The sequence below is a fragment of the Nipponia nippon genome, unplaced genomic scaffold (assembly GCF_047370975.1).
Source record: "Nipponia nippon isolate SJK-2023a ecotype South Korea unplaced genomic scaffold, ASM4737097v1 scaffold_44, whole genome shotgun sequence".
Classification (NCBI taxonomy): Eukaryota; Metazoa; Chordata; class Aves; order Pelecaniformes; family Threskiornithidae; genus Nipponia; species Nipponia nippon.
Window position 1 is genome coordinate 1,142,911 of NW_028262363.1, and position 23,329 is coordinate 1,166,239.

General features: G+C 59.8%; 2 protein-coding genes and 2 long non-coding RNA genes across 12 annotated transcripts in view; 2 read left to right on the forward strand and 2 right to left on the reverse strand.

Annotated features, from left to right (window-relative positions):
• Positions 1-5: 5 nt before the first annotated feature.
• On the forward strand, positions 6-5,052 carry LOC148052808 (uncharacterized). 2 transcript variants are annotated; one of them, XR_015709176.1, is made up of 4 exons: positions 6-1,299; positions 2,169-2,315; positions 3,943-4,074; positions 4,949-5,052. It is a non-coding gene; the product is annotated as an uncharacterized LOC148052808 (long non-coding RNA). The 2 variants fall into 2 exon arrangements; XR_015709175.1 differs by having other exon boundaries at positions 3,967-4,074.
• Positions 3,821-10,980, reverse strand: LOC148052809 (hydroperoxide isomerase ALOXE3-like). Of its 7 annotated transcripts, none has more exons than XM_087778550.1 (13): positions 10,381-10,980; positions 9,528-9,983; positions 8,859-9,214; positions 8,643-8,765; positions 8,404-8,507; positions 7,971-8,293; positions 7,681-7,884; positions 7,480-7,566; positions 5,302-5,471; positions 5,100-5,221; positions 4,912-5,012; positions 4,333-4,503; positions 3,821-4,092 (listed from the first exon to the last, which is right to left on the reverse strand). In XM_087778550.1, the coding sequence occupies exons 2-13, from the start codon at positions 9,663-9,665 to the stop codon at positions 3,913-3,915; spliced, it is 2,079 nt and encodes a 692-aa protein (XP_087634676.1). In that variant the 5' UTR covers positions 9,666-9,983; positions 10,381-10,980; the 3' UTR covers positions 3,821-3,912. The 7 variants fall into 7 exon arrangements, with proteins under 7 accessions (XP_087634676.1, XP_087634679.1, XP_087634675.1 ...); XM_087778553.1 differs by having other exon boundaries at positions 8,859-8,940; positions 9,016-9,214; positions 9,528-10,980; XM_087778549.1 differs by having other exon boundaries at positions 9,528-10,980.
• On the forward strand, positions 5,097-9,010 carry LOC148052810 (uncharacterized). Of its 2 annotated transcripts, none has more exons than XR_015709178.1 (3): positions 5,097-5,231; positions 8,133-8,465; positions 8,614-9,010. It is a non-coding gene; the product is annotated as an uncharacterized LOC148052810 (long non-coding RNA). The 2 variants fall into 2 exon arrangements; XR_015709177.1 differs by having other exon boundaries at positions 8,133-8,771; positions 8,885-9,006.
• A 566-nt stretch (positions 10,981-11,546) lies between the features above and the next one.
• Positions 11,547-23,329, reverse strand: part of LOC148052811 (E3 ubiquitin-protein ligase rnf213-alpha-like) — a 32,223-nt gene continuing 20,440 nt past the window's right edge. The window contains exons 25-48 of the mRNA XM_087778542.1: positions 23,031-23,204; positions 22,664-22,836; positions 22,484-22,580; positions 22,284-22,398; positions 21,877-22,060; positions 21,299-21,507; positions 20,994-21,098; positions 20,506-20,721; positions 19,632-19,713; positions 19,297-19,331; positions 18,498-18,592; positions 18,178-18,316; positions 17,917-18,085; positions 17,468-17,559; positions 16,747-17,004; positions 16,405-16,540; positions 15,850-15,933; positions 15,399-15,567; positions 14,989-15,184; positions 14,084-14,161; positions 13,638-13,838; positions 13,073-13,162; positions 12,692-12,852; positions 11,547-12,209 (exon numbers count right to left, since the gene is read on the reverse strand). Coding sequence (XP_087634668.1) covers positions 12,017-12,209; positions 12,692-12,852; positions 13,073-13,162; positions 13,638-13,838; positions 14,084-14,161; positions 14,989-15,184; positions 15,399-15,567; positions 15,850-15,933; positions 16,405-16,540; positions 16,747-17,004; positions 17,468-17,559; positions 17,917-18,085; positions 18,178-18,316; positions 18,498-18,592; positions 19,297-19,331; positions 19,632-19,713; positions 20,506-20,721; positions 20,994-21,098; positions 21,299-21,507; positions 21,877-22,060; positions 22,284-22,398; positions 22,484-22,580; positions 22,664-22,836; positions 23,031-23,204 — 3,451 coding nt within the window. The 3' untranslated portion in view covers positions 11,547-12,016. The remainder of the gene's footprint in view (positions 12,210-12,691; positions 12,853-13,072; positions 13,163-13,637; positions 13,839-14,083; positions 14,162-14,988; positions 15,185-15,398; positions 15,568-15,849; positions 15,934-16,404; positions 16,541-16,746; positions 17,005-17,467; positions 17,560-17,916; positions 18,086-18,177; positions 18,317-18,497; positions 18,593-19,296; positions 19,332-19,631; positions 19,714-20,505; positions 20,722-20,993; positions 21,099-21,298; positions 21,508-21,876; positions 22,061-22,283; positions 22,399-22,483; positions 22,581-22,663; positions 22,837-23,030; positions 23,205-23,329) is intronic.

The window sequence follows — 23,329 nt, forward strand, 5'->3', positions numbered from 1 at the left end:
GGGAAGCAGGGCATCCATGAGGGGAAGAAGCCACTGCTGGGCAGCCCCTGAGGGGAAGCCGGGCACCCATGAGGGGGGCAAGCCACCAGGCAGCCCCTGAGGGGAAGGAGGGCGCCCATGAGGGGAAGCAAGGCACCCATGAGGGGAAGCAGGGTGCCCAGGAGGGGGGCAAGCTGCCGGGCAGCCCCTGAGGGGAAGAAGCCGCCGGCTGCAGCGCGGTCCCCCGCCCTCAAGCCCGCAGACCCCCGGCACCTCCGTCCCTTCGCCCTCCAGCCGTCCCCGTTCCCCCCGCGGCCTCCACGTCCCATCCCGGCCGCTCACCCGGCTGGCTCTGAGGGCGGCCATCTTGGCGGCTGCGGAGGGTAAGGTCGGGGCGGGCAGCGGTGAAGGGCAGGGCGGCTGCGGGACGTTTCTGCCCTTCATGTACTGCGGGCTCGCCATAAACCCGGTTTTGGGGGGGAAGCAGAAGCGGGGCCCAGCTCTGCCCCGGTTTTCCCCATCAGGGTTTTCCCCCTTCTCCGCACAAACCAATTTTAATTTCCCTACGCAGCCCGCGGCTGGTCTCATTCTGGTAACGTCTGGGCTCGTTGCAAAGAACAAAATCAACTGGCTCGGCCAGGCTTTTAAAATGAATAGTTTTAGTACAAACCTGGGCTTTAATGCCACTGAATTGGAGGTGCTACAGCGATGTGTACGGGCGGTGTAACGAAGCCCTCAGTCCTGGCCGTACACCGAAGCAAAGGCATCGGTCTTGCAAATTACTGCAGGGCTGTGAAACACGCTGTTTTGGAATATTATTCCTTCAGCGGATTAAAGCAGTGTTCTTTCAGGCTTTATTAAAATACCATTTTCCAGAGAAATAGCTCCTTTGCTTTCCCTGCGAACCTCCTCCAGCAGGCAGTTTTTAACAGCGTTCCTGAAATACCAAGCTGTTTCCCGAAAGCTGGATTTCAGGTAGCGTTTTCCTTTCCGTAACGCTTCCAAGTAAGGTGTGCCCGATATTTTTAGCCCCGTTATCGCCTCGGCGTGTTTGGTTCTCGATCGCGTGGTTTGCTGCTGCCAGCTGCGACCGTCGGGTTTGTATTTAATGCAGCAGAAACGCTTCCGTGGGGAGCTAGCCGCCTCAGAGTTATTTTTCCGATATATCAAAAGATTAAAAAGACGCGGATTGTGATCTCCCGTAGGCTTTGTCCTGGCACGACTCCAGGCTTTTACCGATCGGAGCGACTGCTGGTTTTTCCCTCCGATACCAGTGGATTTTTTCTCCCGGTCCTTTCAGGGAGTGAAGTTGAGCAAAAGGTAATTTGTAACTTGATGTCATTCAGCTATTTCACAAAGATTTTTGCGTGTTCTCCCAGCTTTAAATCGAGTCCCAAGCGCACGGGGTCGCGTGGCTTTGGGGCTTTTAAATGGCAGCTCTCAAGCCTGCGATCGGTGCGCCGCTTTCTATAGGTTCTGCTCCGTCGGTCACGCTTCTGACTGCGGCGTGGGAGTTTGATGACGGAGTTTAATGGCCCTCTTCAGGTGTTATTTATCTCTTATTTATATGGTTTCTGCATACCTCGTATCTCAGTATTCCTCAGCTGATTTATCATCACCACAGGCCTGTGATACAGAGGAATATATTCATCCCGTTTTACCGATAAAGGTTTTGGGTTTTTTTTTTTGATGAGCAGCACGGCTTTTAGCGTGAGTGCGCTAACTGGGGTTACACCCGCGACGCGGTCCTAGAGGCAGGTAGGTGGGTTCAGGATCCGTACGGAAAGGTGCTGGCACAGCTTACGGTGGTAGGGCTCCGCCCCACGCATTGCTCCTTATTTTAGTTTTTGATATATCTATATTTAAGCACAAACACGTGTTTAATTCGCCTCAAGGGGTATAATAAAAAAAGCCAACACTGCTGAGTATTTGGGAAAAGAGGGATAGGAACGATAGCAGGGTTATCTGACCAAGCCTGAACCGCCTGAACCTTGAGTTTCAAAGTTGTTGCCCTCGGAAACGACAACCGAAGTTTCTCTTAGGAGCAGCTAGCAAGAATATTACATCAGGAAATATATTTCGTTCCTTAAAGTCAGCAATTCTCACCTAGGCCGAAGTGTTATTTTTTTAGTAGTAGTTACAAATGGTTTACTGGGTTTTTTTGGTTTTGTTTTTGTTTTAACTACTAGGACCAAAGTGTGTTCTAGCATTTGCTAACGAACCGTTCTTTTGGAACCGGAAAGCCACTTGAACGTTGTGCAGGGAATGACGTAAGGCAAGTTACTGAAGCTACTGCAGTGAAAGAACGTTTCAGAATTCAACTAAAATATTTTCAGGTATATTTTTAGCTTGTTTGATTCCTGGGTATCGCCAACATTGCTTCATTTCAAATTGGGGGGTGTGGGAGGGGGCGGCGGGACTGCGCAAACTGGTGAAGGAGTGGGGGGGAAAGCTGGGAAAGGGGGGGAGAAAGGAGGGAGAGAGAGAAAGGGGTGCGAGAGGGACCAGCCGTGGGTGAAACGGGGCGGTCAGTCCCCTCCTCGGACGGACTGTCCGCTCCCCGGGGCTTCGGCTGTCCCCGAGGAGGCCAGCACACTCCTGGGAACGCTGAGGGGCACTGGGAGCATTGGGGGGGTGCTGGAAGCACTGGGGCCACTGCTGAGCACTGAGGGGCACTGGGAGCACTGAGAGCACCGGGAACACTAGGGAGATGGGAGCTCTGGGGACACTGGGGAGCACTGTGGGGCACTGGGAGCCCTGGGGCCACTGCTGAGCACTTAGGGGCACTGGGAGCACTGAGAGACACTGGGAGCACTGGGGGGGGGGCACTGGGAACACTGGAGGGCACTGGGAACACTGAGGGGCACTGGGAGCACTGTGGGGGGCACTGGGAGTGCTGGGGAGACTGCGGAGAACTGGGGCACTGGGAGCACTGGAGGGGACTGGGGGCACTGGGGCCACTGAGGAGCACTGAGGGGCACTGGGAGCATTGGGGGGGTGCTGGAAGCACTGGGGCCACTGCTGAGCACTGAGGGGCACTGGGAGCACTGAGAGCACCGGGAACACTAGGGAGATGGGAGCTCTGGGGACACTGGGGAGCACTGTGGGGCACTGGGAGCACTGGGGCCACTGCTGAGCACTTAGGGGCACTGGGAGCACTGAGAGACACTGGGAGCACTGGGGGGGGGCACTGGGAACACTGGAGGGCACTGGGAACACTGAGGGGCACTGGGAGCACTGTGGGGGGCACTGGGAGTGCTGGGGAGAGTGCGGAGAACTGGGGCACTGGGAGCACTGGAGGGGACTGGGAGCACTGGGGACACTGTGGAGCACTTAGGGGCACTGGAAGCACTGAGAGACACTGGGAGTACTGGGGGTACTGTGGAGAACTGAGGGGCACTGGGAACACTGGGGAGCACTGAGGAGCCTGGGGAGTGCTGTGGGGCGCTGGGAGCACTGGGGACACTGGGACCACTAGAGGGCACTGGAGCACTGGAGTCCCCGCTGAGCACTGAGGGGCACTGGGAGCACTGGGGAGCATAGGGAGCAGTGGGGAGGGCGCTGGGAGTGCTGGGCACCCCATCATGTCTCCCAGTTGCCCCCCCCAGCTTGTTGGGGGTTCCCAGGGATTTAGGACACTCCCCCCCCCACCCCACCCCAAGCAGCGAGGGTTTGATTGACAGCTGGCGTTTATTGAGGGGCTGGGGGGAGAGTGGGGTGGGGGGTGCTGGGGGTCCTGGGTGCTGGAGGGGCTGGGGGTGCTGGGGGTGCTGGGGGTACCCAGGTAATCAGTGCTGGGGGTGGTGGGGGTGGTGGGGGTGGTGGGTAGAGGGGGTGCTGGGGGTCCTGGGGGTGCCCAGGTGATCAGTGCTGGGGGTGTTGGGGGTGCCCGGGTGCTGGGTGCTGGGTGCCGGTGCTGGGCTGCGGGGGCGCTCAGATGGAGATGCTGTTCTCGATCTCCAGCGGGTTCATGTAGTTGTATCTCAGCTGGGCCCAGTGGTTCCTCTCCTCGATGCGCTCCCGGATCTCCTCCAGCCGCCCTTGGAAGGTCCTGATGAGCCGCCGGGGCTCCGCCTCTGTGAACCGCTCCTCCGGGTACTGTCCCAGGAGCCTCTGGGGGACGCGGGGATGGGGACCCATCAGGTTCAACCGCTTGGCTGAGGTGCCTCAAGCCATCTGAGGGGGTTCTGGGCACCCTGGTAGCTGTAGAGCGGTGGTGGCCACCACCCTGGGCTTGGAGGTAGCCAAGGTGGTGACGTGCACCCACGCCCCCGTGGGGCACCTCTTGGGGTTCCTCAGCCCCACAGAGCCGCCGTTTGGGGGAGGGCGTGGTGACAGCGGGGCCGGACTCACCCTGTCACTGAGGGAGGAGCTGAGGAGGATGAGGGCCACCAGGATGTTGGCGGTGGTGTCCACCTCGGGGATGGTGTCGAGGAAGTGTTGGAGGAAGGCCTTGCCCTTCTCCGCTGGCGGCGGGTGGCGCATGGAGGACGGGGCGTTGGGGAGGAAGGCGCCCAGGTCATACTGCGGGGTGAGAGGCCAGTGTCAGCAGAGGACATCCCCCTGGCATGGGGACGGGTTGGCTGGGGACGTTCTCCTGAGGTGGGGTGGGGATGTCCCTCTGGCATGGAAGGGGGATGGATGGGGACGTTCCCCTGAGGTGGGGTAGAAATGTCCCTCTGGCATGGAGAGGGGATGGCTGGGGACGTTCTCCTGAGGTGGGGTGGGGATGTCCCTCTGGCATGGAGAGGGGATGGATGGGGACGTCCCTCCAGCACAAAGAGAGGTGGGACACGGCCATCTCTCCTGGCTCAGGATAGGGACATCCCTCCCGCACACAGAGGGGTTGGAGGAGAACATCTCTCCAGCGTGGGACGGGGACAGCGGGGGACATCTTTTGGGTGCAGAGGGGTCAGAGATCCCCTGTCTCACCTGCCCGTTGTTGACGGCCGCATGCTGCACTGAGCAGGTGAACAGCACCATGGTGAGGAACTTGCTGAGCTCCGCCGCCGTCTGCAGCGAGGAGGGGATACCTGGGGGTGGCGGGGGATGGCAGAGAGCATCAGGGACCTGTCCTTGTCCCCCTGTCACCTCTGGGGCCACCCAGGTGGACACGGTACCTGAGGAGGTCCTGCCCAAGAAGCCGTTGGTGAAGATGTCCATCCCCCAAGCCTGCAGCTCGGCGTCCCCTCTCACCGCCGCGTCCTCCCCGTAGTAGAAAGCCACGATGCCGGAGACGAAGCTACCGTGGGGTAAGGTGACCATGAGGTCATGGAGCACCCATGGGACCTCCAGCAGCTGCCACCCAACCCCGTGTCCCACCTCTCGATGGCTTCCCAGAGGCTCATCCCGTCATCCCGGTAGTGGTAGTTGGGGAGGTGGGCCATGCCGCGGTGCCGGATGTCATCGGGGAGGCAGAGGGAGGTGTAGGTGACCTTCTCCAAGCCCCGCTGGACGATCAGCAGCATCCCCTCGTAGGTGACCCCCGAGCCCTGGTGGGGCGGGGCACCCTTGGGTGCTCAGGGCAGGAGGCACCATGGCCCCCTCCAGCCCCCAGCTGCCCCAGTGCTCCCAGTATACTCCAGTGGCCCCAGTGCTCCCCAGCTCCACCCCCCCTCCCCAGGCTCTCTAGTGTCCTCCAGGGTCTTCAGTGCTCCCCAAAGCCCCCCAGTGCTCCCAGTATACTCCAGTGGCCCCAGTGCTCCCCAGCTCCACCCCCCGTCCCCAGGCTCTCTAGTGTCCCCCAGGGTCTTCAGTGCTCCCCAATGCCCCCCAGTGCTCCCAGTATACCCCAGTGCCCCCAGTGCTCCCCAGCTCCACCCCCCCTCCCCAGGCTCTCTAGTGTCCTCCAGGGTCTTCAGTGCTCCCCAGTGCCCCCCAGTGCTCCCAGTATACCCCAGTGCCCCCAGTGCTCCCCACCTCCACCCCCCCTCCCCAGGCTCTCTAGTGTCCTCCAGGGTCTTCAGTGCTCCCCAAAGCCCCCCAGTGCTCCCAGTATACTCCAGTGGCCCCAGTGCTCCCCAGCTCCACCCCCCGTCCCCAGGCTCTCTAGTGTCCCCCAGGGTCTTCAGTGCTCCCCAATGCCCCCCAGTGCTCCCAGTATACCCCAGTGCCCCCAGTGCTCCCCAGCTCCACCCCCTCCCCAGGCTCTCTAGTGTCCCCCAGGGTCTTCAGTGCTCCCCAAACCCCCCCAGTCCTCCCCGTATACTCCAGTGGCCCCAGTGCTCCCCAGCTCCACCCCCCGTCCCCAGGCTCTCTAGTGTCCCCAGGGTCTTCAGTGCTCCCCAATGCCCCCCAGTGCCCCCAGTATACCCCAGTGCCCCCAGTGCTCCCCAGCTCCACCCCCCCTCCCCAGGCTCTCTAGTGTCCCCCAGGGTCTTCAGTGCTCCCCAATGCCCCCCAGTGCTCCCAGTATACCCCAGTGCCCCCAGTGCTCCCCAGCTCCACCCCCCCTCCCCAGGCTCTCTAGTGTCCCCCAGGGTCTTCAGTGCTCCCCAATGCCCCCCAGTGCTCCCAGTATACTCCAGTGGCCCCAGTGCTCCCCAGCTCCACCCCCCGTCCCCAGGCTCTCTAGTGTCCCCCAGGGTCTTCAGTGCTCCCCAATGCCCCCCAGTGCTCCCAGTATACCCCAGTGCCCCCAGTGCTTCCCAGCTCCACCCGCCCTCCCCAGGCTCTCTAGTGTCCCCCAGGGTCTTCAGTGCTCCTCAGTGCCCCCCAGTGCTCCCAGTATACTCCAGTGCCCTCAAGTGCTCCCCAGCCCACCCCCATGCTCTCTAGTGTTCCTCAGGGCCCTCTGTGGTCGCCAGTGCTCCCAGTATATGCCAGTTCCCCCAAGTGCTCCTAGGGCACCGGTACTGCAAGTACCCCCCCTCCCCCAGTACCTCCCAGTGCTCCCAATATACCTCCCCAGCCCCTCCGTGCTCTCTAGTGTCCCCCAGGGCCCTCTGTACTCTCCAGTGCTCCCCAGTGCCCCCACAGTGCTCCCAGTATACCCCAGTGGTCCTGAATGCACCCAGGGCATGAGTACTCCAAGTAGCCCAAGTGCAACCCAGTGCCCCCAGTATACCCCCCAAGTGCTCCCATTACATCCCAGCACCCCCCCGGCAACCTTGCTAGTGCCCCCACAGTGCCTCCCAGTATTCCCAGTATACCCCACTGTCCCCAGTGCTCCCCAGCCCCTGTGCTCTTTAGTGTCCCCCAGGGCCCTTTGTGCTCCCCAGTGCCCCCCAGCAATCCCAATATACTCCAGTGTCCCCCCAGTGCACCCAGGGCACCAGCACTCCCAGTACCCCGTCCGTGCTCCCAGTATACTCCAGTGCCCCCAAGTGCTCCAAGAGCACCAGTACTCCGAGTATCCCTCCCCAGTGCTCCCAGTATACCCCAAAGCCCCCAAGATCTCCCAGGGCACCAGTACTCCCAGTATACCCTGTGTCCCCCAGTTCTCCCAGTACAGTGCAGTGCTCCCAGTAGACCCCAATGCTCCCAGTCCCCGGGGCTCACCTTGTCGATGATGCCGCCGGGGTTGATGAGGACGCTCCGGGCCAACGTGTTGATGTGCAACGTGAACTGGAAGTGGGGCATGAGGAGCTGGTGGTGGAAACCAAGACCTTGGAGGTGACCGGGGACCTCCCAAGGAGCTGGGGGGGGGCGCTGCGGTCAGATGGGTGGGGGGCGGTGGGTGGTCCTGAGGTGGGACCTCACCTTGAAGAGGGGGTGACAGGCGGGCAGTTGGCGTAGGGTGGCGATGGCGAAGACCTCCCCGAAGAGGTGGGTCCTCAAGAGGTGGGTGAGGAGCTGGTGGCTGTAGAAGTCGGCGTTGCGTACCCAGGTCTTGGCCAACAGCCAGTCCCACTCGGCATCGCTCGGTAAGAAGATGGGGCTGGTGGGTCCCGGCGTTTGGCTGAGCTGTGGGACACAACCACGCGGTGGGACCATCTCCTCCCCACCGCCACGGTGGGATCGTCCACTGGTTTGGGGTGGGACGTCCCTACCTGGATGGCGATGGGGCGTAGGAGCCCGTCGGCGCCCTGGTGCAGCAGGCAGAGCGGGGCGGCCACGTGCTGCTGGCGCCCGTGGATGGTGCCGGCCGGGATGCCCTCCAGCACCTCATAGTCCACGATGAAGATCCGACCCTCTTGTATCTCCTTGTCCAGGTTGGTGCCACCACCCAAAGAACCGGCCACCATCTCCGGCGTTACCGGGAATTTGGCCGGCAGCGCCGTGCATCGCCGGATGACGATGGGGTTGTTGCCGTTGAGGAACTGGTAACCGAAGAAGTCGTCTTCTCGCCAGTGCCTGGCCACGTACTCGGGGACTGAGGGGGTGGCCGCACATCAGCTCCCAAGTGCCCACCCTCCCTCCGCGTCAAGCCAGGGACTTCTTGGGAAGCCCTGGGTGGGGGGGGAGGACACGCAAGGCACCCACCGATCTCCCTGCCCTTCGTCCGGGAGAAGATGCTGCGCATCTCATCCAGGCTCTTCCAGGAGGTGGGTCTCAACAGGAACCCTGCCAGAAGGTGGGAGGCCCCTCTACGGGGAAGAAGTGGACATCAGCACCCCCCGTGCTTCCCTGGCCCCGCCGCCAGCCTCCCGGGACAGGGTGGCACTGGCGGTGCTCCTCACTCCCATTATCCAGGTCGTCCCCAACCTCGGGGCATTGCTTACTGGAAGATGAGGACACCAGTGAAGTTGGTGGCCCTCACGCAGGAGAACTGAATGTTGGAGTCCAGCTCGAAGATGGAGCCCACGTTGAGGCAACGGGGCCAGCCTTCGGCGAAGCTCTTCCACCTGCAGGTGGGACGTGGGGACAAACATCAGTGTCACCACTGGCCAGGCCACCCTGGCCGTGGTGGGCCTCCGTCCCTATGTCCCTGCTCTCACTGGTAAGCCTCCTGCCGTGCCTTCAGCTCCTGCCGCCGATGCTCCTTGAGGATCTCCAGCTCATCGTCCACCAGCTTTTTCCCTGGAAAGGAGGAGAGCGGGGTCAAGGTCGGACCCCCTGGCTGGCAGAGGAGGATGGGGGTGGGATGGGTCCTACCTGAGCCCTCCCGGACCTCCACCGTGGTGACCCCCTCCAGCCACTGGTGGCAGGGAAAGCGGTAGAGGGTGCCGTCGGGAGCTGTCACGCGGACGTCCTTGCAGAACCAGGCGTCCTCCAAAAAGAGCCGCCACTTGTGCAGGCGGATGAGGACGATGGGACCCAAGTCCTGCTCGCAGCTCACGGTCAGGTCCTTCTCCTGGTGACGGCGGGGGGGAATGGCTTGGGGCGGGAGAGCAGGTGCCCGGCGTGGCACCGGGGGAGACGGGCGTTCCCCACCAGCAGAAAGGGGGTTCAGAGCATCCCCCAAAGATCCTCTTCCTCCATCCCCCCCAAGACCCCTTCCCACCATCCCCCAAGACCCCTTCCCACCATCCCCCCAAGCCCTCTTTCTCCATCCCCCCAAACCTTGGAGAAGACCCAAGCCCTTTTCCTGCCCTCTCCAGTAAAACCCATGCCAGGGTCCCCAGGACAGCCCATGCCACCACTCGTGTCCCCATCCCCACGCTCACCATCCCCGGCCGGAACCAGTAGCTGATGGTCGTCCGGCGGCTCTCGCCTCGGCTGCCCACCAAGGTGATGGAGATGGAGTTGTTGGTCCCGGCTTCGCGGATGTCACCCGTTGCCACCTTCACCCTGTAGACGGCCATGGCGAGCTGCACCGAGGACACGCAGCGATGGCCAGGAGATGCCTTCAAAAAGCAACCACCCGCAGGGCTGAGGGGTTTTGGGGTGGAAACCTGCCGTTTTGGGTGGTTTACGTGTCACAAGCCCCGTGGCCGTTGCACAAGCCGGGTGGCCGCTCCTTCCTTCTCAAGGGGAGGTGTTATCAGATGACCGTTACCGGCATATCTAATCTCAATGGATCTGGCCGTGGGGACGGCCAGGGCCCCCGCGGTGGCCACGTGTCCTGGTTTCGGCTGGGGTAGAGTTAATTTTCTTCCTGGTAGCTGGTACGGTGCTGGGGTCTGGATTTAGAAGAATGACGTTGATAACACGCTGACGGTTCAGTTGTTGCTAAGCAGTGCTTACACCGGTCAAGGACTTTTCAGCTTCCCGTGCTCTGCCAGCCAGAAGCTGGGAGGGGCCGCAGCCAGGACAGCGCCCGCGCCGCTGCCCCCACTTCACCGGCTGCTCAAGGGGTGCTGTGGAGCAGCGGTTGTGGGACCAGCAGGGAATTCCCAAAGGAAGGTGGTGGAGCAAGTAATCCTGGAAACCATTTCCAGGCACGGGAAGGGTGAGATAAGCATCAGGAGGAGTCGGCATGGCTTCACTAAGGAGAAGTCATGCTCGACCGACTTGATAAGCATCTACAATGCAATGACTGGCCCAGTAGAGGAGGGGAGAGCGGTGGACATTGTCTACCTGGACTTCAGGAAGACTTTCAACACAGTCTTCTATAAGATCCTCCTAGAGAAGCTGTTGATGTACGGGCTGGATGAGCAGTGAGGCGGGTTGTCAGCCGGCTGGACATGGGCAGGTTGCAGGTGACACCAAACTGGGAGGAGCAGCTGAAAGGCCAAAGGGTCCTGCTGCCACCCGGGGAAACCTCAACAGGGGAGAAATGGGCTGAGAGGAACCTCGTGGGGTTCTACCAGGGGAAGTGCAAAGTCCTGCCCCTGGGGAGGGACAACCCCCGGCACCAGGGCACGATGGGGACACCAGGCTGGAAAGCGGCTTGGTAGAAAAGGTCCTGGTGGACACCAAGGTGACCATAAACCATGAGCCCTTGCCACAGAGGTGGCTCACGGTAGAGGGAGGTGGTCCTTCACCTCTGCGCTGGTGAGGCCGCACCAGGAGGGCTGGGTCCAGCACTGGCCTTCCCAGTACAAGGGAGACATGGACATACTGGAGAGAGGCCAGGGAAGATGACGAAGGGATTGGAGCATCTGGCTGCGGCTGGTGCCATACTCAAGGTTTGGGCTTCTGTGATCATGGATCTACCTTTGAGAAGCCGGGTCTACCTTCCGGAAGCCAGGGCTACCTTCCAGAAGCTGGATCTGTTGGGAGCTGATGGGATTCACCTGACCAAGTGGGCCTTCACCAACAAGCTGGCCAGACTTCCACGAGGAGCCTTAAACTAGACTTTTGGGAAGGGCCACCAAGATGATGAAGTGACTGGAGCATCTTCCCAAGGAGGGGAGGCTGAGGGAGCTGGGATGGTCCAGCCTGGAGAAGACGTTGGGGGGGATCTCATCAATGTCTATAAATACCTGCAGGGTGTGGAGAGGCCAGAGAGCCTCCTTCCCCGGGAAGATGGAGGGAAGGAGCTCACCACGCGAGTCAAACCCTGGGGGCACTGGGGTATACTGGGAGCAGTGGGGGCAGCTCTGGGCGGGGTGGCTGTGGTCTTTCCTGCCTCTGGCCACCCATGGAGGCCAGTGTGGGGAAGCTCAGGCCTCCAGCTCCTCCACCGCTGCCTCTCCAGAGGCCCCTTGAGCCCCACGGTGGGCCCCCAGAAGGGATGGTCGCACCCATGACGGCAGGCAGGTCCCCTCCACCACCGTTTTGAGAACAACACGAAACCAAGATGGGTCCTTGACTGTTTAATGCTGCAGGAAGGGACAGGAGGGAGAAGGCGGGATGAAGGCCACCAACGATGGGCACGGGGACATGCAGAAGCACCTCTTGGCCAACGCAGGAATGGCAGAGGGGCTCCAGCGCCTCGGACACCCCTGGGGCAGCGTTGGCCAACTGAGGACAGGGGTAGCAGCGTTGGGGATGTGTCCATGGAGATGGTCTCCAGGTTCCCGCTGTGGCTCGGCAGGGTTGGTGGGATGGGGACGCTTGGGGCCCTCGTGGGGGCAGTGGTGGGTCTAGGTGAGAGCTTCTCAGCCGGGTTCAAACAGTGGGGGAGCAGGATTTTAGGGGTTCGGAGGCTCGAGCTGCTCCAGGAGCCCACACGCAGCTCATGCGTTGCCCCCAGAGCTGGGACTGGGGGTAGAGGTTTCCCCTGTGCCCATGGGGACAAGCCACCAGCAGGGTCATTGCGAGAAGGGGGCTAATGGCTGCCCCGGGCTGGCCTCTCCTGGCCGTACGCAGGGACGTTGATGTGGCTGGTCTTCGCAGCCGTCCTCCAGACGGAGAGGATGTTCTTGACAGGAATGTCCGGGTCCAGGGCATCCGTGAGGGTGGCCACGGAGGTGGCGGGGACTTGGTTGTCTTCCAGGAAGCACTCAAAGGCATACTTCAGCCTGTGGGGGAGGTAGAGCGGGGGGGGGTGAGCAGGTGGAGGTGGGCTGGATGTCCCACCACCTCCAGCCGCCAGCCGTGGCCAGCGCTGGCTGTCAGCAATAAGCACTGTCTTGGCCAAGGTCGCTGGTCAATGGTGGCCCTCAATGGTGGCCAAGATGGCTGGTGAATGATGGCCAACGCCTCGTGCTAGAGGCTGCCCTGGGGTATCTCCAGTGGCGTCAGGAGCCAACGGGGCAGCTGACGGCTGGGCATAAGAAAAACCTCTTCCCATCAGGGGTGAGGCCACCTTGGGACAGCCCCCAAGATGAGCATCTCCAAAGATGGAGATCCACCAACATGCAACCAGACAAGGCCTTGAGTAACCTGCCTGGGGCAGGACATGGACCAGAGACCTTCAGAGGTCTCTCCCCAACCAAACCCTCCCAGGAAGCTGCGGCTTCTGCCACCGCTCTGGCTGTCCCAGGATACGACCGGGACTTACTCATATTGGGGCTCAAATCTGGACAGCGCCACCGTGATCATCTCGTGAAGCTCAATGAGGAAGAGGTCGAGGTTGGTGTTGGACAACGCAGAGGACAGGGCTTTTGCCTCCCTTGCATCCAGCTGCTCTTGGAACTGCTTGGGTACCAGGCAGAAGGGATCCTGCAAAGACCACCACAACCCTCTCGTGTCCTTGAACCTCGTATCAGGGCCACCAGAGAGCCTCCAAGACATAACCCAGTCTTGAAAGCGCCCGGGGGGGTGGATTATCTTCAGGATGGGCCAGAGACCTTGATTTTACCCAGGTTTCCTTTCTCCTCCTCGGGCGGGGGGGGGGAGGGGGGGCAAACGCTCTCTCCCCTCCCCCCCCCATCTCCCTCACCTGGTTCATCTGTACCAGCAGCATGGACCGGCGAGCTGCCAGGACCTGCCACAGCGACAGGATGTGCTTCAGCCGGGTGTTGGGGACCACCTGAAGAAGGGGGACAGAGAGGCACAGGCGTTCAGCTCCTCGGAAGGGTCACGTCCACGCTCAACTCCAGCACGTCCTAGAGGACACGTTGGGCCACCACCATCCCCGGTGGCTGCACCTCAGCTGCCCAGTTGAAGCATCCAGGTGGGTGCATCTACAAACCCCTGGCTCCCCCATCACCGGCAGCCCCCGCAGAGGTGCCCCAGGCCATCCGCAGTGCCCGAGGTGTCCCCAGGGCCTTGGTGAACAGGACATGAAGACCTGCCACCGCCCAGCCAAGCTTTTAAACCCACCCAGGTGCTCAGGACCTCTTTGCTGTGAGCAGGGGACCCCCAAACCTTTGCGGACACTAGATCTGGGGACCCTGGAGCACATGAAGGTGGTCAGAGCCACAGGTGATGTGAAGCCCCACCCAGAGTGGCAAAGGGAGGACAGGAGGGTCCCATTTCCCGCCCGCCCTGAGCCCCTGGCCCACCGGCACGTCCTGGAACTGCTTCGCGCCGGCGTCCATCTTCAGCTCCTGACGGACGTACTCGGGCAGCGGGCGCTCTGGGTCACCACCCGTCACGGCCAGGAACTCAGCAGCCACCTTCAAGGTGGCCAAGACCTTGGAGAGGGCATTGACCGAGCGGGCCTCTTCCATGATGCGCTTCTGCTGGTTGATGCTGAGCGGCTCCTGGCAGCAAGAACGGCAAGGATGTGACCCAACGAGGGCTGGGGTCACCACAACGTGATGCCCTCCAGCCTGCTCACCCCCTTGGCGCAGGAGAACTGGGTCCTGCCAGGTCTCCAAACCCCTACTTGAGTTGGCCTTGGGTCTTCCCACGCGTCCGCCCGGTCTCCGTGCCCCCATCGTGTCACGGGACGTGAGGGGAGACCTCAGGGTTGGATGGAGGAGGAGACCGGCGACCCGTTTCCTACCTGGGGCAGCTGGTCCCTGACTTTCGTCTTGGTGGCCTGGAGGGTCCTCACGTTGTTGAGGGTGACGGATGGAGCCGTCTGGAAAGGGGTTGGGACAGAGGGTTATGAACACGCCTGGTGTCACTTAACAGGGGCCAGCAAGAAAGTTCAGCTGAGCAGCTGCGAGTCCCCGGGATGTCCCTGAGAGTTCAGCAGGAGATGGTCGATGGCCTCCTGAGGCCACTGTGGGGTTGTGGCGACCAGGGGAGGTTCCTGATGGCTGGAGGAAGGCATCTCCATGAAGAAGGATCTGGAGAGCTCGCAGCCTCACCTCCGTCCCCAGCAAGGTGATGGAGAACGTCCTCTTGGGAACCATTTCCAAGGACCAAAAGGGTCCTGGGAACAGCCGACGTGGACAGATCTCCACCTTTAGGAGCGCACGCACAGCCCATTTGCTGCAGGACAGCCTGGTTCTGGTGTCCTCAAGTCCCCTTTTCCCACCAGCTCCAGGCTTCATTTTCACAGAATGGAGACCGACAGCCCCAGCCAGAGATGTGCTCCTCCAAGGTGGTTCAGAGTCCCGCTTTGGACCAGGCGTAACCCTGGAAGATGCCTCTTGAAGTTCTTTCAACAGCTACCAACTCCTCCCTCGTTCTCAAAGAAACGAGGGTGGCTTGCCCTTCACAAAAGGCAGGGCTGTAGGTCCTCACGGTCCCTTTCAGGCCACCGTTCCGTGACCACAGAAGTGGCTTCTGGCCACGACACTCCTTCAAAACCCACGGAACAGAGACAGATGCACAGCAGGCATCTGCCAATGCCTTCAGTTGAGTCTGCTGACTCCAGAAAGGCGCGCGGAAGAGGATGGAGACAGACCCCAACCCCACCGCTGGCCTGGGACAACCCAACTTGGCCCGTGCTGAGCTCACCTGAGCCTTGATGATGGGCTTCCCGCTGATGAAGCGATGAACCACCTGCCGCTGCAGCATCTGGAAGTCGAAGTAGGTCGTCTTGGTGCCGTCTTCGTCTATCTCGTACTGCAAGTTGGCCAGCGCCATGGTCACCAGATCGCTCTTGGTTATGGCCAGCACGGAGGAGGGCTTCACCTCTTCTGCGGAGATGGACCTGGCAGAGGAATGGTCGCCCTGTGAGGTCAGAGGGCCTCTTGCCATCAAGGACTCGCTTTGCTGAACACCAAGCCACCAGGACCTTGCAACGGCATCGCTTGGCCGCCACAGCTCCCCTGCAAGCCCCACACCAGCCCTGAAAACCTCTCCTGGAGCCTCTCTGGAGGCTGGAGGAGATGGCCAAGCCCCAGGGTGAGCGGCTCGAGACCTACCGTTGCCTCTCCCTGGTGACCCGCGCGGCCGTGTCAACGCAGCTGTTTTGCAGCCGTATGAGGAACCTGGTGACCAGGTGGCTGATGGACGGTTGGGCGGGGAGGAGGTGCAGGATGGCGGTGTTGGTGTTGATGTCGTTCGGCGAGAGGTCGGGCAGGACGGTGATGCCTGTAAAAGGGCGGACCGGTCTTCTACCCGCTGTGAGGCTCCCAGGGGAAATTCTCCCTTTCGCTGAGGTCTTGGAAGGGTTTTTACTAGGTTTTGTATTTTTGGAAGGGTTTTTAATTTGGTTTTAGCAGGTGGAAAGCAAGCAAGCTCAGCAATTTTTCTAGGAAGGGGAAAGAAAGGGCAGTTGCGGAAAGCAGCTCAGTTTCGGAGCATCCCCAGAAGAAACGGCCAAGGAAAGCCCGACGCGACATCCCTCTTTCTTCCCAGAGGAAGAGCACGTACCTGAGCTGGATGGGTTCATTTTAATATTGCTCCAAACTTTCCGGATCGTCTCTATAGCTCTGCTGAAAGCCAAACGCTGGTCCTCTGTGGGCAGAGAGAGAGGAGAAAACGGCCCCGTCAAGGGATCCTCCCGGGAGAGGTCAGGTCAAAGGACGTCTCCGACAGCTACATCATTGGAGGTGTCAGAGCAAACCATGCTGTGTGTTGGCTCGAGCTGGGCTTCGAGCCTGTGTTAGACCACGTGTGACATCAGTCAACCAGGCACCGTGACTCAGGGGCTGAAAAACCCGCCTCGCCCATCTTGCTTGCTCATGGCAGAAGAACCTCACCAAGCACCAAATGCCCCAGGAGAAAGGCTCTGCCCCGGATCCGTCTCGATGCCTCAGACACCTCCACCCTCTCCTGAATGTCCTCCTGCAGAGGCAGCCCCAGCCTCGATGGGCTGCTCTTGCGGTGGCTGAGTTGGCTCCACCACGCAAACTACGGCAGCAGCCCCTGGGTGCCGAGGGGTGTCTAACGCCTGCGTCCCAGGCATGATGGAATTCCATATCGCACCTGAGAGCTCGGGCTGCTCCAGGAATTGTCGGACTGTGTAGTTTTCCCCTTTATGGATGTTTTTGAAGAAGTGGATCAGGGCATTTTGCAGACGGAAAATGTCAGGCAGGTGTCGGACATGTTGGATGTTCTCAAGCTGGAAGAGAAAATTCAGCGTGATTCAAGGGACGGGGATCCCGTCTGGCGCTGCGGGGTATTCTGGAGGAGGACCTTGTCCTGGATGCTCCAAAGAAACACGGGGGGGAAGAAAAGTTTCCCCAGTGCCCCACGGACACCTGCCAGGCTGAATCTGCCCAGTGCCTGCAGGTGTTTTGGAGGAGAGGAGATGTTCCCCCAGCGAACCTTTGACAGGAGCTCCAGCAGAATGGGGTACGGGTTTCCAGTGCCTTCTCCGTCTTCCTGCTGTAGGAAATGCATCAGGGTCTGGATGGTCGTCTTCTGTTCAAATCTCCACATGCAGGGCTGGTTGATCAACCCCTGCCTCGGCAGGTCTTGGAAAGGCAGCGTCTGGCCGTAAGCTATTTTCAGGAGAAGGCTGGAGCCACGGGGACCTTCATTCATCCTCTGCTCCTTGACAGAATGAAGGCTCTGCTCCAATTCCTGCAAGAACCCAAGGGTCGTTAGGAGCCGCCCCTCGTTACCCAAGCAGCCCGAGGGGATTCACGGGGTCTTAGGGCAAGGAAAAGCAACGAGGGCTCTGGAGAAGTGGGGGGGCATGGTGAGAACTTGCCACCAAAGGGCCAAGAACAGAACTGCCCAGGGAGAAACCCAGAGGTGATTTGCTCCAAGGGAAGAAACCCCACTGGTTTCCAAGGAGGATCTGAAAGGGCACATAAAAAGCATCCAAGCAGCCAGCTCTCTGCAGAGCAGGAGACCACGCCAGCCAGGAGGTCTCCACCACCCCAGGCCGAGGTCCCAGTTCAAAAAAGAGGGGGCAAATCTCTTTTCTTTCACGTGGGAACGCCCTGAGCTCAGCAGCTGCAGCTGGACACGGACACGACCACCAGCAAAGCAGCGCTTTGGGCACGCGATACCCGCGAGCAGCAGCTGGGCACGGGCGTACCTGGAAGAAGGGCTGAGCCAGGGCTTTGAAGGAGGTTTCCCATTCTTCTCGGTCCTTTTTCTCACGCAGGACGCTCAAGGCTACGCTCTCATCTGTAGGAGACACAAAGGAATACGTGACCTTTTACCCTGTAGACCCTGGGGTCTGCCCAGAGCTTTGTTGGGTTTCTTGACAGCGAGGAGTACGATGATGTAGAAATAAGAGGAACCGAGAGCCGAAAGGATGACACAGATGCCTACTCGGAGCAAACCATCTCCCAGTCTGCTCCTGCCCTCCCGCTGGTCTGGCCTGAGTGCTTCGGATGAGCTGACTGCCCTCCCCGTCTTCTCACCAGTTTCCCAGGATGGAGACTGTCCCGGGAAAGAGGAACCGGTAACACCGGTCCCGGTTAAAACCCAGCCACCGCGAGCTTGCTGGTGACCTCCCAGAGCTGCGCAGCAGCTCTCTACCTGCTGGGTTGTCGTTGCTCAGGTGCTGTAGAAAGAGGTGGACAGTCAACACGGCATCCTCTGTGTTCCGGCTGAGTGCTTCTGCCAGGCACGTGACGTCTTTCTGAAGGTGGCCCCAGAAGAACTCTTCCACATCCTCCGGTTTCTCTTTCATCAGGTCTAGAATCGCCTGGAAGACGGGGCAGACTCCTCCGTTAGGCTCTCAAGAAGGTCTCCTCCCGAGCTAGGCTGAACGCTCCTCACGGCGTGGTGGTCGCTCACCTCTTTGTCAGCGTAGATCCCCAGGAGGAGGGACGAATGGAGCAGAGCTCTCGCGAGACCAACGCAGGCAGGCGACAGGCACCTCTGCAGCTCGTTTCTCCGCGAGAGAGCGCTCTCCAGTATGTACCCTGTCACCGTGCTGCGTTCAGAAAGAGCAATTACCCACCACGTCTTTTGCTCAGTCCCACGATGGGACCACGGGACGCAGCGACCTTCGTTTTGGCCAACCGCAGCATTTTCCCCGTGCCTGTGGCTCTGCGGGAGGGTTCGGTGGACGGGTGAAGCCCTCTGGGGCTGTGGAGCCGGGAGGGTTGACTTACATTTTCTGCTCCGTGAAGCCTTTCTCGGGTTTGTGGTTAGTTCCCCCAACGGTGGCACCACACTTGCATTTCTTCACTTCCGTGGGAAGCCCACACTGCGTTTGGACACGGGAGGGAGGAGTGAGAGAGAAGGTTGGAAGCCCAGCCGGGTGCTGAAGGCATCTAGCAAAAGCTGAGGGCACCCAGGGGGTTTCCACGTCCTCCACCTGACTTTCTACACGGGGGTCATGCCAACAGCTAACGAGAGGCAGGAGGGGATGCGTGCCTAGGAGCAAACCTCTCCAGACCAACCAGGTTCCTCCTACAGTCAGCAGGATATGTCTAGGCATCGATTTGGGGCCGAGACTAACCAAGACCTGGAAGCACCCGCTTCGCTCCACTGCTCCCACAGGGAGACACAAATCCCAGCTCCATTTAACCTAGCGCCTCGCTGGGAGAAGAGCCCAGCTGGCTTGGAGAAGAGCCCAGCTGGCTTGGAGAAGAGCCCAGCTGGCTTCTGAGCCTTGCCGCTGCTCTTGCAGCTAAAGGACCGCTTGACACGGAGGTGACGTTGGAGTCCGTGTTAGGAGGGGAGCAGGGCAGCAGGAGGAGCGTCTAGAGTGGCCACCCAGTAGAAAGAGCCGGGCCAAGAGGCCAAGATGTGTTTCAAGATGGTGCAAAGGGGATGGGCACCTCTGGGAGACAGAAGACCTGAGAAGCCATCCCAAGCCTGGCTTTGTCCCGTGGAGGTGACAGCGATGCAATGAGAAGCACAAGAAGACAGAGCTGCAAAGGCCACCAGCCAGAAGGAGACACTTACGTCGGTGACAACCCAGTACGCGCCACACTGACAAGCTACGTGTAAAAGAGCATATGGTTAGTCAGTCATCTCCCCCAACAACCTCCACGACGGGAACGTGGCCAGAAGCTCACCAAGAGGGTGACAGGCCTGGCTCCCACCTCCCAGCATCCAGCTGGTCAAAAAGGGACCCAGCGTTGCTCCACCCAGGTGGAGATCATGGAGGACTCAGCAGAAGGGCAGAGATGGCCTTCAGGAGTCTTTAATCCCTTCCCTCCGTCCCCTGGCCCATCACAATCGGTTGCAGGTGGGTCCCCTCCGTGCACAGGAGCAGTGAGATTTCCCCCAATACTTACTCCAGATCTTATCCGTCGCACCCGTTTTCCAGTTCTTCTCATCCAAAAGCAGGTCTCCAGGCATGGTGGGAAGGTAGGACCCCTTGGGAAGGAAACGCGATAGGAAGTGAGGCGTGGGGTAACCATCTTCCTCGCTCGCTTCCCACCTATCTGAGGAACAATTCTGCTTCTAAAGCAAGCGGTGGGGAGGCAGGGTCCTCCTGCATGGCCACGGACCTCAGGGAGAACCTTCTGGTGAGGGAATGGGGACCAAGTGAGGCAGCGAGGTACATCAGACAGGGAGGTGTGAGGCTGGAGCGGCCAGAAATGAGCAAAGTCCCCCAAAGTCCCAGTTATTTATGAGTTTTGAGTCTGGACCTGAATACCCCATGGGCCAAACATGGCCTTGATGGGAGGGGAGAGGATCTAGAGGTGGCTGTTGCCTTCACTTCCGAGCAAAGCAGCGCGATGTCCTGGTTGCTTCCTGCAGCCCTCAAATAACAGGAACAACTCAGGCATGGACGGACCCGAGGAGAAGCCCAGCTCAGGAATGAGCATCTCCCCCATCATCTGGCTGATGGAAGACCTTTGGCAGAAGGAGGATGCTCGGGCTGGGCTTCCAACCACCTAATCTCTGCCAACGAAGCTCTGCCAGGCCCCCAGCTCCCCTTGAGTCAGTAGGGAGATGGGCATCCCCCATAGACCATACATCTCATCCACATTTGAAGGAGACCAGGATGGATGGTCGCAGTTACGTCTCAGCCCGAGGAACGTGAAGGAAGAGGAGCAACGATCTACAGCGCAACGAGCTGACCAAACGAAGCCTGTCTGCCAGGACACGGTGCGCCAGGAGAGGGGGGTGGAGAGAGCTGGGCACCTCGGCCTTGCCACTCACCTTCACCACGTCAGGCTTGAAGCAGATGTTCTTGAGGAGGTGAGTGACGCGGCTCGGGGACAAGGCCAGGGTGAGCGCAGTGTGGAAGACCACCTCCAGCAATCCTGGGTCTTCTCTGTTGCTCAAAGCATCCATGATCTTCTTCAGTTTGTCTTCCAGCAGCTCGTCTGGGGTGGACGGCAAGCGGAGGATGTTCTCCATTTGTCTCATGGCAGACTGCAAAAGTTGAACAAAACGGACGTAAGGGAAGGCAGCCGGCGTGGCACCTCCCCGCGAGGGGTCTTCTGGCTTCACCGCTGAGGTTCAGCGGCCATGCAAAGTCCCGTTTGTGTCCCCTGGCAGCAGGGAGCTGCCACAGCTCTCCATCAACACAGATGGAACCCTCCTGTTTCCGGGAGGTTCCAGATCAATCAACGGTTCCAGACCAACCGACGCTTCCAGACCAAACCCCATGGAAACCTCCTGTTAGAGACGCGACGGATACTCACAGTCAAGCTCTGGTTTTCTGTGGAATCTTTGCTTTTTAGCTGGTTTTGTGCTTTGTCCAGCAGCGCAAACATCAGCGCTGTATTCGACCTTGATGTGCTTCTATCCTGAAAAAACACAGATGCGCGTCGTTATGCTAAGAAGCAAGCGGAAGGGCACGAAGAAGAGGTTGCCTGCACCCGCCGGGGGCCTGTCACGCTCCCCGGCTGGAAGGGAGCCCCGTGAATCAATTTTATAGGGCTTGAGCTCAGCGAATCCCACCCCCCTCGGCTCTGCTTCGGCACGAGGCTCTCGAGAAACACCCCACCTGCGAAATTTCTACCCCTTGGGGTATAATCCACTTCTCCAGCTGGAGGATCTTCCACAGAGAGGTGAGCCCATAGATGTCACAGAGGTTTCTGATGAGGAACACCTGAGGCCACGGAGTCGGAGCCTTGGCAACCAGCTTCTTCATTGCGTTCACCAGGTCTTGCTCTTTCTCATTCCCCTCGGCAGCGGGCGCGTTGGGATCTGCAGCTGGAAAGGAGGTTTCTCGTTATGCCCGGTCCCCAGTGGTGGCACGTCACACGTGTCCTTCACCAACGCAGCCCCTACAGCCATGTAGGTTGCAGTAGGATCTAGCTTGCAGCAGGATCTTCTCCCCACGGGTTGAAACGTGGCTTCAAGGCAACGGACAGAGGGTCCCTTAATACGTAGGGAAACGCTTGGAGAACACAGTGAGTCTGGGGACTGAAGAGCTGGAAAGTTTGTCCAAAACAACTTCAGCGTTCACCAAAACAGTAATTTTCCAGCAAAACCCTCCGCGGCTAGACCTTCTGGGGGCTTGTTCTAGACCTGCTCAGGGGCAGGCGCGGTTCTGACGCTACATGAAGCAAAAGAACTCACCGGAAAGCATCTGTTTGCCGAGCACGGTGGCCACGTGGCTGATGGAGAGCCGGAGCTGGGCGATGAATTGGAGGGTGTTAATTCTTGAGACCTCGGGCTTGCAGAAAGCAGAAAGGTATGCGGCGGAGAGGCAGTTTTCAGCAAGCTGGCTGATGTCTTCTTCAGAAGAAGGATACATAAAATCCTGCTCGAGAGAGAGAGGCAGTTTTGAAGAGTCCGAAGGTGGGTTACAACTGAGCAGCTCCTCCTTCTCCCTTGTGCCTTCCCCTCATCTTTAAGGTGAGTTCCCTCAGCCATAAAAAGATGCGGAGCAGGGGGGAATTAACGTCATGAATAGGTTTTAGCTGGAGTGGTGGCCAAGCTATGGTGTTCGTTGGGACTCCCAGTGCATCCCAACGGGCGCTCACCTCCAGACAGTGCACCACCATGAAGTAGAAATGGTCCATGTTGCTCTGGTTGGCTATTATCTTTTCCTCCATCTGGGACAGGTATTCTTCCAAGTGAACCTTGACGTTGTTGAACCTAGGGCGGAGAGGGACAGAGAGCATCAGCATCCACGTAGCCAAGGGGTTCAGCAAGGGGGCTGGGGAGCAAGCTGGGGGCCGACCCGCATCGCAGCAGCAGCTTCAGGAGGGAGGACTGGATGGTACAACTGGTGTCCATGCACTCCTCGAAGGGCGACAACTCGCTTTTCGGCTTGTACACTAGGAGGGAAGGATGACAGCCGTTATTGGGCTTCCGAGAGCGCGAGGTCAGACCCGGGTAGAGTGGAATCAAGCTCTTTTACCCCTTTTCCCCGCCTGATGCTCAGGGTTGGGTTTGCAAGCCACAAACTGGATCAGTCGCTGAATGATTTTGGCGGAGGGTGGCTCTCTGTCTCCCAAAAAGTACATGGTGATGAACTCAACGAAGAAGGAATTGCATTTCCTCCTGAATTTGTTGTGACAGGCGACGGCTTCCCTGGAGGGAAGAAGAAAACCGAGACTCGTGGTCAACCTCCAACCGAGGAAAGAAACAAGGTCCCTCTCCCTGCAGAGCACGGGACCCAGAGCAGGGAGCCGAGATGCCTGTTTGTTCAGGCGCCAGCATCTTCTCCCCCAATATTTCACACGAAGGCACTTGAGACAGGCAGGTTTTTGCCAGCGCTGGGATACCTCGTGGCCTCCGAAGCCGTGGGCGTATAATCCTCTGGGAATTCCTTCTTGCAGATCTTACACTGCTTGTTCGCCCACTCCCGGATGCAGCGAGTGCAGAAGATGTGGCTGCAGGGCAGCTCCGCCGGGTCAGTGATCTCCCGCAGGCAGCTCTTGCATTCCTTCACCCCCTTCCTGAGGGACACCGCCAAGAGAAGAGGCAGCTCAGCGCCGCTGCCGGGTTGGAGGAGGGGCGTGGGTCGGCTCCTGCCTAACGTACACCCTGGGGCGGCGGGGGATGAAGCTGGATGGGCGCTTTT